This window comes from Zonotrichia albicollis, chromosome 1 (assembly GCF_047830755.1).
Source record: "Zonotrichia albicollis isolate bZonAlb1 chromosome 1, bZonAlb1.hap1, whole genome shotgun sequence".
Classification (NCBI taxonomy): Eukaryota; Metazoa; Chordata; class Aves; order Passeriformes; family Passerellidae; genus Zonotrichia; species Zonotrichia albicollis.
Genome location: NC_133819.1, coordinates 101903049 through 101916720, shown reverse-complemented (window position 1 = coordinate 101916720; position 13672 = coordinate 101903049). Strand labels below are relative to the sequence as shown.

The 13672-nt window shown below is 38.1% G+C and overlaps 1 protein-coding gene across 4 annotated transcripts in view; it reads right to left on the bottom strand.

The window, feature by feature from the left end:
- Nucleotides 1-13672, bottom strand: part of SPIRE1 (spire type actin nucleation factor 1) — a 133312-nt gene that overhangs the window by 117497 nt on the left and 2143 nt on the right. For all 4 annotated transcript variants that reach the window (XM_074548206.1, XM_074548198.1, XM_074548204.1 and 1 more), the window contains exon 2: nucleotides 3297-3331. In XM_074548206.1, the coding sequence (XP_074404307.1) occupies nucleotides 3297-3331 (35 nt within the window). The remainder of the gene's footprint in view (nucleotides 1-3296; nucleotides 3332-13672) is intronic.

Genomic DNA, 13672 nt, shown 5'->3' with positions numbered 1-13672 from the left:
ATTAATGCTTGCAAGAAAAGATGCATGATTCTGCTTTGGCTTCTAGAAGGCAGTTCAGAGCTCTTGTCAATTTTTCCTCTTAAAAGCACAAGGAATCAAAAGCTTTCATAGAATTACCAGATTTGTAACCAAGCTTCGACAGAGAATTTTATTTTTTCAGTACGCAATGCAAACTTATTTTGATGGAAGCCACATGCATTCATATTTTACTAAAAGAAATTATTCTCAAACATTTTTGCCTGTCCTCTTCTCCCTTGTCACTATAAGGTTAATGCCCAGGAAGGAGAACAAAGTGACTGTTGTTTGACAAGGATTGTTTGCTGCAGCAATTACTCTTCAATCAGAATGTTACTTTTGTTTACACTCAACAAGGATAAAAATATGAACCCTAGATATTACCATATGCTAAATACACATTTTACACTGCTTGAATTATGAGCAGGCAACACACTTTAATACAGGTGTGGCATGGCTTTTAATGCAAAATTATGACACCTCTTTTGAAATCCTAACATTCTGTGCTATTAAATACCTGTTCTCATTTTCATCTGCATGAGACAGGTGGTTAATTTTATTTGCATCAATACACTGAACTAACAGGTATATTGTCATTTGTATGACAGTGAACGCTGTATTCTTATAAGCTGTATATTTATTCCCCTGAATTATTATCTAAAATACAGTCTATTCTTCAAGTTTCCAATGAAAAGGGTAAGAAAAATTAGCTCCATAGACAAGTACTGTGATTTTCAATATACATTAAGATTTTTAATAGTGATACCAAGGGCTCATGAATAGAATTTGCATAGACAGCGCACCGTCTCCACAGAACACTTCTACAATTGATTCCTTCTGTGATTTGACTTGGACTGAATGGTGTTGAGTAATTTATTCACCATTGTTTGGGACAGGCTATTTAATTCCCTTCTGACCCTTAAACAGCATGAGAGGTTGCGTGTGTCTCTGTGTTAGCGCACGTCCTGGTTAACTGCATTAATCACACACAACAGGCCTGTGCTCACTTAGGTGGGTCTTTTCAAATAGATGGCAATTAAACCCTCCCACATATGAATCACTTCACATTCACAGAATACTTTCTATGTGAGCACTAAATATTTACAAATGAGGCTGGCATATTTTATATAATTTCACCACCTCGGCTGAGATGACTAAGGAGCGCTATCTTTATGTACATAACAGAGTTACAGGCAGGTGCAGATTAAACAAGGTCACCTTATTCCTTACTCCCATCCTCCTATTATGGCTATAGCACCTGGACTCTGAACTAGACACACCATTCATATTGCTGGCTTGAAATAAAAGTTGTCCCAATTCTGGATAGTTTATGTTTTGTAAAAAAAATGTTATGATTGTCATTCATTAAGATTTTAAGAAGTTTCCTACATATCCTAGTATGTTCATTTAGGCCACAGGAATCAAAAGAAAGAGAGATGAGCTCTCTCTGCTGAATTCCTAGTTCTAAAAAACACAAACATCATCAACTTCAAGTCTAACACTGCAACCCCAAAGGAATTTTGGAGGTGAAAAAAGTTACTGACTCCTTCACAGCCTCCTTCAAAATGACAAAGATAAAGAGAAGAGTCAATATGATAATGGTCACACTGCTGCTTATTAGAGACGTTCTAAAGTGAAGCCCCTGTCTCATGGGAAGCTCCAATCTGCTTTTCAACTATCAAAAATATACTTTTAGAAGATCAAAATTAGAAAACTCTTTTCCCATGGAAGATTGAATATAGCATATTGAACTGACTCTTCCTAGACATTTTCATTTGAAGCAATAACACTTCCACCTTCCCAAAATGAAGGACTTTATGTTTTGTTAAAAACATTTTAACAGTGGCATATTATCTGTATTTTTAATTGTAGGCCTTTGATTACCTTCCTTTTAAAAAACACAAAGCAAAATTGTAAACATATTTACTGTGTAAAGCATTTGACACACTAGATTATAATTTGTAAATAAGGCACTAGATTTGTGAACTGCGATTTTGTAAATCCTGAAACAAATGCAGGATGCATTTGTTTAAACCAAACCACACAAAGGAATAAAACATGCCTACTTCCAATTTCTGTACTTCTCTCTCATATGAATTACTTCTTACACTGTATCCTGCAGGAAGAACATTTCTGGTTTTATTGTTATTAATAATACTTGAAAACACCTGGATAGCCTTAGCATTTTACCATATGTAGTTGAATTAGCTGGTCTTTCATTTTTTCATTATAGCCAGCCACCATGCTGCACATTTTATCTAGGAATAAACCACTTGGTAACAGTACTTTGTCACCTTCACATTCATTATTGATGAAAACGCTGACAAGCCGCCAATTAAAGACCCTCCACCACTTGTCCCATCTCCAGGCTCAGCCTGAGGTACGGATGGAACAGTTGCAGTGAAAACTCAGTTTTACATTTCAAAGAAAGTTCAAAGGCAGTGAGAAAAGGCTGCCCTGCAAAGGACACAGAAATTGTATTTATTGCTGGAAAACTTTATCTGAGTAGACTGTATTATTTACTCTGCATGATAATAAAAATTAGAGTATGAGTTCACATCTTGTTCAACTAGATGTTCTACTTAGTTTTGCATTCAGTCCTGGATTAAATCTAATCACAGTTTAGTAACAAATATATGAATTTAAATAATGGACAAGATATAAATTAAAAAGATTTAAGTGGATTTGTGTTTCTGTTGTTACCCCAGCAAGACATACAACAATATTTCTTGGACTCCAAAATACTGCCGAGTGATAAATTAAAGGTCATACCAAAAGTATCTGAAATCAGGATGCTTTTAAATGAACAAGCAACCCTGAGATCACTCGTATTCTCTGCTTCCACCCAAATTCTCAGGTTGTGAAAAATCACCAAGCCATTCCATAAACACTAAGTATCTATTCCATGACCAATTAGTCCTTTCTAAAGTAAGTATAACAGAATAATTTATCCAACAGAAATTACCTACATTAAATATTCTTTAAAATACACATATGTTTTTAAGAGATTAACATCAAATGAGATTACATTGGCTGCATCACAAATCTTTAATCTTTTAAAAAACCACACAGCCTTTTTTTCCTGTATTTTTGACCATGAGACTAAATATCCCATATTAAGACACATTTATCAGCTGCCAGAGAAAGTCATAAATACAATAAACATTACAGCTTTGCAATGAACACTCCACACTGTAAGCATACTACATCTACACTATAAGTTAATGAGAAAAGGCTGAGCTAAATCACCACTAAGAGAGAACACAAAATACTTCTCTTACCTCCATTTCTGTGCACTGTAAACGGCCTGATTTATCTGTAAGAGAAAAAAAAGTTTTCAGATAAAGAGACAATGGAAGAACAAAACTAAAAAGTTGAATCACTTCTCTTTTTGAGTAACTACCAATATTCCTTGTCTTACCTGAATCACACATTTCAATCATGTTTTTATTATATATGCATCCTGGTATTAACAACAAGAAGGCCCTACCCTGTAAGATTTTTCTTTGGATCCTTTACAATACTGGCTTTTTAAAAGATGTCTCTTTAATGCCTGGCTTCATTATTTAAATCATATGATTGATGTTTAGCCATGGAGGGAACATGAAAACATGTTGGCTTAAATTAAGCAGTACTAAATAGTTATTTCAAGAGAATAAGCAGCATTAATTCATAAACTGGGGAAAAGCCACTGTTTCATCTGATACTTCTGGGATTTCAAAGAGTTCAACAGATATATGAAGTTCAAACAAATTAAAGTTAAAACATTACTATACTATTTTTGAAAGTCCCACTTGTCAATTTTTGCATTTCCTCTGAGTTCAGAAACATCACTTAGGAATTTGCATAATAAAGAAAAATTAAGTTTCTGAACTGTTTCATTAAATTGAAATCTCAGTTTTCTGAAACACAAAACAGTTTTATACCAAAGTGGCTTGACAGCTTAGCCAAAAGAAGACTGAAATTTCACAGTGCATTAGGAAAGCATCATGTCACTAAAAGCAGCAAGTTTATAATTTTGCATTAATAATCCTTATCAAAGTAGGGTCAAGGAACCCTGACAGGATGATTTCCTGCTGGAAAAAAATTATTCAAGGAATTTAATTGTTCCACAGAAATCTATCCATGTGAAAGTGGACCTACCCAAAACTTTAATTTCAAAACACACAGATATAAAATTTTACATTTTTTGTCTTAGCTTTTCAGCTTCATTGCATTCACACTGCTGGTTTACAATTTGCAGCTTTGGACCCAATACCATAGAGCCTACAAAATGCATGACAGAATTCTGAGATCTCATGTACTCAAAAACCAGAACAGGATACATTTGCTTGACTGTGCATGTGTATTCGAAGAGCACATGTTCAGGTGATGATTAGGAAGGATTTACTGCAGTAGTTTGGAAAAGCCTGTGATTTGTACCCACAACTGGAAGGACTATTTCATCAGACTGGCTGGCACAATGCTTGCACAGAGGAGTGATCGCACTGACTTCATATGACAAATGTGAACGGCATGCAAAACACTCAGCTCTGGGAAGAGTCACCTGCACAGAAAAACCTCATTTTTCAAACTGAACTGGTCACCTTCCCTTTGAAACTAAAGTTAAACACATCCTGAATTAATAGGGAACACCCACCTAACAGAGTGAAAGTTGTTTACTTTCCTTGAGAACTGTTGCCAAAGCAAGCTAATGCTTAGCACTGGTGTATGACTTCAAAACCAAGAGCAAAGAGTGACCTTAAAAGGCTTTTGCATCCCATATTATCTTTTCAAAAGGACTGGTACCTCTGGTTCGCTCACTTTCAGATCCACATAATAAATTTTTTGGTGTATAACATTCATGTGATTGTTACAAACTACAAGCAGGGGAAATCTGCTGAGAATGTTTTTTAACTGCTAGGATTATTAGCAGATTTATTAATATTAGGGTCTACTTTAGTGAAGTCAAATGACAGGTGACCAAAACAATGTATCTTTATGATACAAGATGATACAAGATTAATTCAGAGAAATGTAGTCAAGACAGGGGAAGAAAAAACCATATGTTGTCTTTAAAAAGACATTACTTCTTCATTAAAAAGTACTAATTTTAAACCTATAGCAATGCAGTGCATACACTAGGCCACCAATGTTTGCAATCACTGATAGTTTAAGATATTCAGACTTGCATTTCCTATGGTCTAGGGGAACAGGAGCCAAGCTGTGCATAGATTCTCTGAGTAGCACCATGCACTCATTGCTGCACCTCACAGCAGAGCTGAGATCCTATGAATATCCTTTTAGCAGAAGTGCCAAACAAGTCCTGAAGCACAGGAAACAAATAAATCAGCTTGGATCAAAACAAGACAAAATTTGAATTTCTGAAACTAACAGCAAGAAGCTTATCTTGCAGCTCCTTTGATAAACTTCCAGGAAAGTTGTTCCTCAAGGAAAAGCACTCAAACTCTGGAGTGCTTTTGTTTATTATTAAATTCAACTTTTTATACCTATTTACACGAGTATTTTAAACACCAATAGTATTGTCATGAGTGCATCTGCTGGGGCAGGAAGGGGGAATAACAAGTCTTTCATGCACCCAGACAGTATCCTAGCTGGTGCAAGTGACTGACTTACAGCATTTTAATATACACTGCATTATGGTAATTATTAACCATTCCATGTGCCTCTGTACCCTGAGACCAGCTATACACTTAGCAGATTTCCCAAAGCTGTTCACAGTCACTTGTGGACTCCCTCCATTGGGAATTTACTACATGTCTGCAGAGATCATTAACAATACTGTTGATGCACTCACACGCATCTATCAAGACTGAAATGAATTTGCTTTCATATGGCCCCTGCAAGCCAATTTATTTGCGCTATTTATCTATAGTGCCTGGCAGTAGAAATTTCTTCTCTCTTCAGCTGACATGACTGAAAAAGCAGTAACTGGTAAATGTAGCCTAAGGGTAACACTCCCTTCATTAGCACTGGAGAAAAAAAAATTCCCCATAAATCATAGAACAGTCTCTGTCTGCAAGCAGGATGAAATGCTTCTCTAGTAAACAGGTGAAGCCTTAAAAAACTCTTCCAGCTGCTGATTCTTAATATAAATAGAGACTTTTCCAGACTTCAGAACCATTCAACTAGATATTCATCTGTGCAGCATTTTTACCACTCTTACTGCCAAAAAATATTCACCAGTAATTTTCCATGATAGTTTTCAAATAAAAGCTAATGCATTCATTACTAGTAAACAGCACAACTTTAACTGTCAACTGCAGTTTATTAACAAACTATGGTTTGGAAAATTAGATCATTTTTCACTCTCAGTTTGTTGAAATGAAAAAAATGAAGAGTTTTTGAAAGAAGGAAAGTGACTTATATTGGAGGTCTCCTGTATTTCTAAAAACAGTCTTCAGAGAGACACATTTGACAGAAAAAAGAAAATCAAAAAGAAACCCCAAACCTTCACATTCATTTTTTTTTTTCTTCAAAATTTTTATTTGAAAAGTATTCTTCTGTCAAACTCTCAGCAAGAGGAGTCATGACAAACTTTCCTCAAGCACCAGAGAAGACTATCTCACCCCTTCAGGCAGGAGCTCCCTCTACTCCCACCAACGGCAAGAAGCACACATTAGACTGAGTTTCAAAAGCAACAGAGATAACTCAGTGTGTTAGAATGGCCTGACCCAGGGTTTTGTAGGACAGCTTGTGGGATGTGCCAACCCATCTGCACTCCTCTATCTGAAGAAAAACCAAGCTACTGAGTTGACTTTAGTGATGTGACACCACAATCACACAGAGGCACCATTTCAGCTATAACCAGCTGGTCTAAGAGCCCTGCAGCTCAGAGCATCTCCCTAGCCTTCCTCTGGTGTCTCAGACTCCTCTGCTCACATCCACAGGCAGCTCCTTCAAGACAGCTTCTTCCAGAATTGAAATGATGAGCACTGATTTTTCTGGCAACATTGTGGCTGATGCACATATTGGCAACAAACCAGAAACTTATTTTGTGTTGAAGATTAACATAATTAAATGTCACAGATCACTTCTGCAGGTTCGGAGTGAAATCAAGATGCTTTTCCTACAACAGCAGAACTCAAGTTGCCCTCAGGAATGACAGACACTGCCTGTATGCACTGGAGGACAGAGGAAGAAGAGGATGAAGAAAGAACATAAGGGCTAACCTAGGGAAAGGGAGCAAGAAGAACATGAGAGTCACTAACTTCAGCTCCTTGAGTTGAACAGTCTTTAGTCATGCCCCCCAAATTAACGATAAACTGAATTTGTATTTGCTTTCTAGCTTTTACATCTTCAGGAGGCACTGTAGCTACAGTAGTAAGGTTTTCTTTGCCCTTAAGTGAATGAGGATTCTTCAAGTAAAAAAATAAAAAGAAGTTCAGACTCACATTTAAACATCCAGAAACTGGAGTTTTGGTAACTTTGGAATTACCAAAAACTGGAGATTTGGTAATTAATCTGAAACTGGTCACATTAGCTACCAAAAATGACAAGTTCATCAATACAAGACTCAAGATGAGCACCAATAAAAGGAAAGGGAAAGGAAGAAGAAAGCAAAGGCAATCACGTCACAGAAGGAAAAGAGATAAATATGCAAAGAATGGGATTTGTAATTAAATGGAGAGGAAAACATTGATGTAGGACAAGTGAGCAAAGCTGAGAAAAGACAGTGAAAACTTGTAAGATAAAAAGAAACAGGAAAAAAAGTGAAAATTATAAAGACAAATATAGGCAAAGGATATGTAGGAGTAAGACACATCAGGATGCAAGGAAGAAGGTCAAAAAGAGCAAGAACATGAGGAAGTAGAAGGAAGGAGCCTGGATTAGGAGAGGTAGAGACCCCCTGTGAGCAGGAAGCACAGAGACCCAAGTGCTTAAGAAAAATACTTAGGCTTTGAGGATCAACAAATCCTTCTTTAAACTGTAATTAGAAGGCAACAAGAAATGGGATGACATTTCAGAGCTTGTGGCTTTTTGGCTATGACTCATGATTTCTGTATCAGACTACAGCTGATGACTTAGTAATTATAGGCCTCATTTTTCTGCTTAGGAAAGAGAAAACTGTAAAATTTTTAAGAGAGTACAAGGAAAAATCTTAGAGAGGTTTCTAGACCAGTGGCAATCAGGACTTTCCTACCCTGTGTCAATATTTTTTTCATGCTTTCTATTTTCTCCATTTAACACTTCATGGAAGCTACTCCTCATTTTGAACAGTCATAGGCACTTTTTGTCTATTGCACAAAGTAAAGGTAATGACTAAGAGGTCTTCTGTATTAATAACCTGCTAGATTTTTAAATAAAAATATTTTAAATTGCAAATTAACAAATCCATGCTACCTTAGTGCTACTTCCTAAGATATAATTACATGTTCATTGTCTTGTCTCATTTCTATTCTGCACAAGGCTGTGATCAACATAGGATTTTTCTGTGTTCCACTGCTTGCTCTCTTCAGCAAATCTGTAAGTTTTCCTTGGGATCACATCAATTTTTGTTACTCTAAGATAAATACTGAGGCAGTTCTGCACCTCCAGGTACTGCTGGAATCCATTCATAGCTGCCATTCTCTTCTGTAGATGCATAATAAATAAATACAGAAACTGCATTCATTCTCCTCAGGCCTGTACAGGTATCAACTCTTCCCAAAAAAAGCGTGAATTCCCAGAGTTCATGGGTCTTGATTTTTATTTTTTAAAATTTCTGTTACTCTGATCATATTCTAATTTTTCCAGAGCTACCCAACTGCCTGCTCATTCAATACATGTGTGTGCTCCTGGCAGAACTGTGACTCCATTCAAGCCATCAGCACTTTCTCCCATCATTTTTGATGGATCCAGAGCTTCAAGCAGGTTACAGCTTTTCTAAACTGATAACTCAGCACTATTGGATCTGTTAAGAACTGTCACCAGCTGTTAATAAACTCTCTCAAGTAAATGAAAAAGGAGTTCTCTTAATTCTTTACCTCAGCTGTCTTTGCACTATACAAAGCTACTCATCTCCTTTTGTTCATCTTAAAGTGCACACTAATAAAATACAGTAATGCAATCATAGTTGCATGTGTCATGCAAGCTGTTTTAAGGTTTTATCAGGAATAAAACAACATTGTCTCCTTATTGGATCTGATGCTGTAATGTGATAAACTAATTCAGAAATAAAGAGCAAACACTCCTCAGTTTCTTTTTAACAGATATTATGAAAAAGCTTCTCCACTTTCATGTTCATTGCCAACATGGATGCAGGATGTTTCATACTTTTAATCCTCTTGTTACCTGCAACATTCCCACTGCACACTTGGCAAACACAGTCAGGCTTGGGTAAGACTCATCCACAGCTCTGCTGCTGTGCAGGTCAATTGCACTGCCTGTGACTCTGATCCTGTCCTGCTCTGAATCATCCTGTTCAAGGCTCTCCCTCTTTCTCTCTTCCCCTCTGTCACATCAAACACTGCTACTGTCCTTCTCAAAGCTCTGCTTGTGCTCCCCCCGTCCCACCCATCACCTCTCACTGGGCACTGTGGGGTAAACTATCACCCCAGCCAGCCCTGGAGCTGGACCCCATTATCCATTACCTATTCCACACCTCCCCCCAAAAAAGCATCTTTGTTCTTTCTCCAGCAATGTCCCACAGGGACATGATATTAACTCTCCACAACACCATGGCAGATGTCTCATTCTTCACTCTTCTCTTCAACTGCTGTTAGCAATGACAACTAAAATTCCATTTTCCTTCCTAAAGCAACATTTTTACTGCATTAGACAAGAAAGTCTGTTAAAGTCTTATCTTTTACTTTAAGTCATTATTAATACCAGGGGCCCACAATTCCTCAAGGTTCTTCTTTCTAAGTTCAAATTTCAATGTTTTCCTTAGGAATAAATGCAGTTTTCAGACAACACCAAATCAGAGTTTATTTGTTCACTGCATACTTAACATCTTCAGTATTTCTCCACACAAATATAGGCAAACAAGGTCACTTATCCCTGTTGGCAATTTCCTTCCATTTCTTTTGTGCAGGCATTTGAAATATGCAATTTTTAAAAAACCAAATACATTATTTTGTTATGCTGAGATCTTTTCTTTGCTTATTTTGTCCTCCCCTACCAGAACTGCCTACAATAGAATGCCCAGCATCTGCTGATATTGACAAAGAGCCCATGTAACCCCCAGTGCATGGGATGCATCCATATGAGCCATGACTGGAAGCCTTCCAGTTCATGCTTACGTACTGGGAACCACACTGTTGACAGAAAGCCTGGCATAAATAAGGCCTAAGCTTTCTCTCTTCCACAGATCAGCAGAGCAAGAAGAGATAAAAGCATCAGCTCACTGAGCCTCCTCTCTGCTGTCTAGTAGTATTTTCTTCCTACTTGACATCCAATATTAAAATACCTATATAGGCATCTATCTTAAAACTCTCACACAAGAAAGTCAGGCTCAATACATCAAGCCTTACTATTCTTAAATGCAGATGTTTCTGAATATCCTTGAATTAGATTTGAATTACAAACATAATTAAGTCTTCATCCTAAAGGTACTATTTATTTTAGCACTATTCATAGCAACACCTCTTTCAAAACTTCAACACCAAGAAAGGCTACTCCCACCCATTGTCTTTTAAAAAGGTCAACAAAATTAGAAGAAAAATGGTAGTACACTCATTTTCCACTAAAAATCATGCATATTTTTTTCAGTAATCCACCAGGGACTGACACATAAGAATGTCTTCATGCACTCAAGTTGAATTGCATTTATTCATCCTGTTTCTCTATTCTTGCTTTCCAAAACCTGGGCACACAAGGATGTAAGAGGGACATGGAAGTCATTAAAACTGCCAAGACAACAAAAACTATTCTTTTCCAGCATGTCTCACCCTGAGCCCTCCAAGTCCCATGAAAGCCACCATGCAGTCAACTTCTCTGTGATCTTTCTGATTCAAAGCCAGAATACTCCATGCATTATGCCCTCCTGCTGAACACCTGGCAGATTTCCAAGAGAAAAATCTGCATAGTACTGGCTTCTGGTAAGACCAGCAGTAATTTCCCTGTGTGCTTTCTCTCTTAGGGCTGGAGGATGAGGCAAAAGAAGGGCCAGTGACACTACCCACAGCTCAGGGTCTTTGGAGGGAGATGAAGGCCAAGAAGAGCCACAATTATGTCAGCCCTGAACAGCCAACAGCTGGAAGTGAGCCCAACTCAGTGTTCAAAGTATCGTTCTTTGCCACTTTCCCAGATCCCCATGGCCTGTTCATCTTCAGGAGCTCAGTGCAATGCCCAAAGTCAGTGGCCACCTTTGCTAAGCCAGGGATCTGGCACTTACAAAACACGCAGGGAAAACCCTCATTTTACCAAACTCACTTACCCACAAAACTGTTCTGTTTCCCACCTCTAGGAAGGAGGTGGCACAGCCTCTGTGCTGAAAAGCAAGAGCTCCTTATCCAGCTTGCAGCAATGACACAGCCCCAGTGAAACAGCCTCTGGCACCCTACAGTATCCAGGTGCCCCCAGATCCTGGGCATAATGTCAGCTGCCAGCTCTTGTGTGGGTTTTCTGCTCCTCTATCTATCATTTCATTACTGCTGCAGGTTTATAAAAACATGTGTAAATGAGGTTCTGCAAGAAGAAAGCTTGGAGGAGTCCAACCACATGTTTACCCCAAACGTTTTAGCTCATTCAGAAGTTATTTTTTATCGCATCTGACACTTTACTGGATGCCACCATTAGCTCTTTTCATATAAATTGCAAGTTACAAAGACTGCTAAAGCACCCATTAGTCAAAATAAATTCTACACTGTATCTCCAATTCCACCATGGGTATTTTGAAGCAACCCACACTTTTGTGGCATTTAGATGTCACTAAGACAACCACAGTGAGCTTTATGTTTATTTTGCATATTCATGCAAAATCTTTCTTTCTTTCTTACTTCGGTTCTGGAAAAGTAAAAGGTTCATATTGCTCTGTAAAAACATGGCTTGATGTGCATCTCTAGAGCAAACTCTGTGACACGACTGCGTTTGCCACTGACACGTGTGACTGATCACATCGTTCGTTGGCCACAGTCCTGGACAAAGCACGAATGTTCACTACCCAAAGACACCATTCTTCAGGGATTCCTTTATTTGCCCACACTGGATTCTGTTGTTTACTAAAATGGAAACTAACAGCCAATATTTGTTCCTGTGAATTACCCAAACCTATGCACCAACCTACACCTATACATTTTTTACGTATTGCTGGAACAAAACAGCTTTACAACTGAGAGCATTAACCCGCAGAACCCCTATTGCTCTGACAAACCTCCTGACACAGGCATTTAAATCTAAATTGTCTGAAATACAAAGGCAGGAATCCTTCCTGATCCTCCTCTTGTCAGGGATTCAGGTGATATCAATGATGACATGAAAAGGAACAACTGGGCAGTATTTTCATCTTTTTACTTCTTTTTAACCAAAACCTTGTATTTTTTGAAGATAATGAAATATTAATAGATCACACAGATAAAACTGGAAAGATCTGAAAATCTGTCTGGTTTTATTTAAGGATGTGATTCAACTCCAAGGGCATTCTTCTGCCCCACTATCAGCGAAACTCATCTCTTTCCTATCTCAAGGACATTTTTCTTCAATTTCTATGTATTGTTACTTGGAATTTCAAGTATCGCACATGAACTGGTAAACTGTTTCACAAGAAACTGCTTTGGAAAAATACCACCAGTTTCTGCATAATCAGTACTTCTTTCTAAGAGAACTTTAATTTGTATCTTGAAAGTAAAATTACTGTGACCATACAGCTTCAGGGCCTGTTATGTTGTGCTGCTCCCCAGGTCACAGAGCCAGAGCACTGGCTCTTCCTAAGCTTTCACCAGTGCAAAGACAACACAGGAGCCTACAAACAAACATCTATTCCAGAGGCTCAAACTGTAACTGGCTGAGGAAGCACATTAATCATCATCCAAAGAGAATGCAGTGAGCAATAAGGAAAATAATAGGAAGAGATCAAAAGATACCAACAACAAGCAAGCCTTCTGTCAGCTCCTCAACACTCAGTACAGTGAACTCCCAACACGCGATGTATCATATATGTAACAATTTCCAGTGAAAATTGCTCCAGGTTTCACAAATCAAAGAACACACAAAATCCCTTGTGAAAGCTTGGAGGCTGAGCAGCCTCTGCTTCCAAAGTCTGTTCAAAGTTAGGAAGACGAGGAAAGCCAGGGGCAGGGAGAGTATCCCAGGAGGAATCCTGCCTCTTTTCAAATCCAGGCACCTACCAGCCTGCAGCGGATGGAAAAGCGAGTTCACCAAGGATGCTTTAGGAATGGACAGCTGGCAGCAAAATCCCTGCCTCCCCTTTTCTATTACAGGCACTGGAGGGGGTACTCTCCCTGGGAGAGCTCCGGCCTCCTGCTTTCCTGGGAGGTCTTCACAGGCTGCTTATCTTTGTTTAGGTACATAAACACACTCTCAAGATTCTCAAGATATGAGCACACACATGTGGTGTTATACAAAATAATACATACACTAATAAGGTGGAAAAAAAAAAGAAAAATGGACAGGGCTGGAATATTTTTTTAAAAATCTCACCCATCCAAAAATTTAGATGTGGTGTCAACATACACAGGTTAGCACATGTTGACTAAAACATTTTCATAATAAAGCT